General features: G+C 33.8%; 1 protein-coding gene across 1 annotated transcript; it reads right to left on the bottom strand.

Annotated features, from left to right (window-relative positions):
* Positions 1-302: 302 nt before the first annotated feature.
* Positions 303-2,611, bottom strand: LOC106696143 (sodium leak channel non-selective protein-like). Its single transcript, XM_014451249.1, has 4 exons — positions 2,588-2,611; positions 1,737-1,820; positions 528-667; positions 303-435 (listed from the first exon to the last, which is right to left on the bottom strand). Exons 1-4 carry the CDS (start codon positions 2,609-2,611, stop codon positions 303-305), a joined length of 381 nt encoding a protein of 126 aa, XP_014306735.1.
* Between the last annotated feature and the right edge of the window lie 1,996 nt (positions 2,612-4,607).

Genomic DNA, 4,607 nt, shown 5'->3' on the forward strand with positions numbered 1-4,607 from the left:
ATGATTCTCTCATCATTGATGTTTTTCTCTCTCTCCTTCACCTTCCTCTCTGAAAACAATAAAAATATATTTTAAAAAATAAATTTGCTTAATCTACTCTCCCAAGGGGTTAGATTTTTCAGTTTGGCTTGTCTTGAATACATGTGTTAAGAATTGGACAAAACAATTTCAAGGAAGCAGAGGATATAGAAGAGAGAACACATAAAAACTTCTAAAAATTTTAGATACCGAGCTTTTTCTCATGAGAATTGCAAAAATATCCTTGTTAATCACCTAGATTAAAATGCAGTTGGGAGATAAACTTACCCTGGTCTTGTGTCATTTACCACACAGTGATAGGTAAACGTTCCAAACATTTGAACTCCTAAAATTCCATAAAGAAGCAGAAAGAAAAGTAAGAAAATTGAAACACTCCATATTTGTTCTCCTGATCGCCTAGGGGGAAAAAAAAAACATAAAATAGGTAAAGCTTATTTTTAAAAAGTCATAAACTTCCTCCCCTTAACTTATGTGAAAGTAGTGCTTACTTTAGAATATTCGTAATTCTGGTCCTCGGTAGTTCAAATCGGAAATAAATTCGGAATGCTCGGATCATAATTAGTGGCCTTGGGATCCGCAACATGCCCCAAGGTGACATCTGATCAACTATATCAGCAATTTCAAATACCTGTAAATTTAAAGGTGAATAAACAAGTTTAGACTTTCTCTTATCATGATTTGTAGTGGTGACATATACAAACAGCATCAGGAGGTGCATCCTGTTCCCTAAACTTTGCCCTACATTTTTTTTCTACTGAAATCAATTTTCTTTTGAGTATCTCTAGAAGCTACCGCTCTCTTAGGAGAAACAAATCATCAGCTAATGAAAGTGCCATCAATCTTCTTCATTTTCTTAATCTTGTATACTTCATCAAAGTACAGGTTTTATTACAAAAACAAGTGCCAACTTAGAATATAGTAAAAAGGGTGCTAAGTCTTCCTAACTAAGCATGTTCTTTGGTGAAACTTTTTGAATATTTAGAAAATGAAATAATGGAGACAGGATTAAAAGTGTTATTAGAAAATGTGAAAAAATGTACCATTTACTAAGAGGTGAAGTAATAATTGGAAAATGTTTGTCAATCATACAATAGTTATTAAATGGAAAAGAACACATTACTAAGCAGGATAAATTAGGCTGTTAGAGAGGTGAGCTTTGTAAAAACAAAGACGGCTTATCAATAAGCACTAGGATAAGTCTGCAGAATGAACTGTGAATTTATTTTTTCTGAATATTTTCATGAAGATTATAGTTACTTTAGTTAAATGCAAAATTAAGACTGATTGAATGCATGGGAATGAGTTCTACCATTTTCCAACAAAATTCCTCCTTTAGAACTTTTAAATATATGTACCCCATTGCTTTTTTTGTACCCCATTTCTTTTTATTCCGCAAATACTGAAATCTCACCCCATGTTCTTTCCTTACTTTTCATGAATATATTTGTATACCTGTTCAATAAAAAGCAATTTCTTATACTATTGATTTTTCATTTCTTATTGAGAATTAATTCACAAATGTGATTGACAATGATTAAAATGTTAGTCTTTTTATTTATAAATTTTTAAAAATAATATAATGTTGTAGAAAAGTATACAGTGGCATTTTATATATATATATGCTTTTATATATCTAGTTAGATTTTCAATGCAAACTTTGGAAACTACTCACTTATAATTTAAAAGTTTTTAATTACCTGCAACACCAGTGAAACCCAAAGGAAAACGACCATAACTCCATCAAAAACACACCAGCGATCTCTTAAGTAGGCAGTATCCCCCTAAAAATAAATTTCACATGATGTTATCAGGCAAAAGGAATCATTTCAAAAAAATATCTGTGGAGGGAATAGTCAAGTGTTAATTCAGTAAAACCTACCCACAATTTTTATATCATAATTAAGCAGATTTTCAAAAAGAATACCTTTAGCACTTTAAATGACACTATGTATGAGGATAATAATTTGATTTATAAAACACAAGTAACTGCAGAAATTTGTATTAAAAATTTAAATGTATGCAAACTTTAAATGAGAAAATTTAAATGTATCACAACTTTTTCTCTTAGCCACACAAATTCTATCGTTTAAGGAACCAAAGGCCATTCTACTCAATAGGCAGCTTGGTCCTAAACTGTCTTCCTAAAGAACACACAATGGTCAGAGAAAAGGCCTATAAACCTGGGGATCAACAACCACCTGTAGAATATTAACCAGAACTTCACCTCAAGCTAAATTAAAAGTGAAGAAGAAGAAATTTGTCTTCATTTTCAAAGAAAATATACATTGTCTTTAATTGGGATTATACATGTTAAAGAATGATACATAAGACATACTACTTTAATTTTTGAAGAGTGAATCTACTCTGACATTAGGATTCTTATTATTTAAAAAACTGAAATTTTAAAAAAATTTTCCTTTGGAATAATAAAACAAAAAACCCCATGAAGACAGAATTAAAAGCCTTGAATAGAAAGGCCTTTGCTTTCTTAGGAACATCCCACTAAGTCATTCCTCCTGCAGAATCCATGAAACTCTAGTCTGAATACCGTCATACCTGTCATTACTGCCATGATTGCATCCATGTATAGAACACTTCTATGCACTAGGCAGTGCTCAAGGCATTGGTGATAAAGGAGTGAAAAAAAATAAACTCCTGTTTTTATGTAACTTACATTCACAGTTAATTTTCAAAAAATGAAAATTATACAGTAAATGTTATGCAGAAAAATAAAAGTGTACATTTTCAAATTAACTTTTATTAAACAAATGTGTTACTTACTTGTATGTTAGGCAAAAAGAGAGAAAAATATATCGCTTCATCTTCATTTTAAGAACTAGGCATAGTAGTGATTGTTTAAAAAATACAAAGACTTCCAAAAATGAAAACTGAAATTTTATGGGACTCAGCAGAGAACTGTTTTAAAATAGGAACAATTAAAAGTAAATGTTATAAAGGAAATAGAATAATTATAGATCATTGGGTGCACAGACACTCAAAAATAATGAGTTTATGTGGTATTTTTTCTCAATTGTATTATTTTACTTATTTTTTTGTCATTGAAAAATGTCATATGTAGTGTCACTACTATTAACCTCTTTTATTGCTCATAATCTGCTTTAATAATGAATTATATTCAATAGGATAGAAGCTGAGAGCCTCCATTATATTGAGGATTATTTAAAATGTAAAAGTGAGGATAAACAGTGATGTTTTCTTGGGAGGGGAATGGAAGTGTCCAAGAGAGATATAGTTTTCACAGTCTATCCATACATATCTCTTGATTAATGATCATGTGTTCCATTTTTAAAATGGATTTTTTAAAATTAAATTTTTTAAAGGTGAACATTTTAGATTTAACAAACATCATTTTGCTAGTTGCCACAAATAAAGTTAAATTTGAAATATGTGGGCCTCACAAATTAAGAAAGGAAAGCTATCAATAAGAGAATTGGCTGAATTTTTACTTCATAGTTACTATATAAACCTATTTGCTAAGGAAATTGATGTTGTAAATCTGACCCAACTATATAAAAGGACAGATTATTTTTTCCAGTTTTTATTTATTTATTTATTTTTAAAATTTCTTTATTAAGGTATTACATATGTGTCCTTATCCCCCTATTATCCCCCCCCCCCAAACACCCACTCATGCCCTCATCCCCCTGTTGTCTGTGTCCACTGGTTAGGCTTATATGCATGCATACAAGTCCTTTGGTTGATCTCTAGGACAGATTATTTTAAAACATTTCAGGCACCATGGTAGGAATCCTGAGTAAAACAAAGCATGCAAGCACATTCTAATTTCAAATCACCTCCTGTTATGAAAACTGGCTTAAAGAACCAAGATGGCAGTGTAGGCAAACGCCTGTATTAACTGACTCCCACAACCATATCAAAATTACAACTAAAATATAGAACAACCATTATCCAAAACCTTGAAAGCTGGCTGAATGGAAGTCTTACAACTAGAGAAGTAAAGAAGAAAGCACACAGAGACTGGTAGGAGGTGTGGAGGTGAGGAGCAGGCTGATCAGGCACCCATGTGTGCCGCTTTTTAATCACCTTTTTAATTGGGAGGGAGATTGCCTCTGCGGAGGCTGCCCAGAGGAGCAAGGGGTCCCAGCCCCACACCAGACGCCCAGCCCAGGGTCCCAGAGGTGGGAAAAGAAGTCCCTATGAGCAGTAAGAAGTATGGGCTGTAAAAACCAGTGGGGACTGGGGCTTAGTGACACACAGGCTGTTGGAGACCCAGCTGCTCCTCTTAAAAGGCCTGAACCACGAACTGAATTTACAAGCTCCCACCTCTTCTGAGCTCCAGTGCTGGCAAGGCTCTAGGTGACCCAGACACATACTAGGAGAAATTAGCCTGTCTGGCATCAGGGCAGGAACTCGGGGTGGCTTTCTTCCAGATGGAGGCGTTCGCAGCAGTCATTATTCCTGTTCTGGGACCTCATTGTAGGGTTGACTGGCAGCCATTTCTGTTTGCTCAGCCCTGGAGATTCTGAGACCCCACCCCACTCAATTTATAACCCCACTCAAGCTGTGTGCAGCTGCTTTTGCAAATG

Source organism: Myotis lucifugus, unplaced genomic scaffold (genome assembly GCF_000147115.1).
Source record: "Myotis lucifugus unplaced genomic scaffold, Myoluc2.0 scaffold_10359, whole genome shotgun sequence".
NCBI classification, from domain to species: Eukaryota; Metazoa; Chordata; class Mammalia; order Chiroptera; family Vespertilionidae; genus Myotis; species Myotis lucifugus.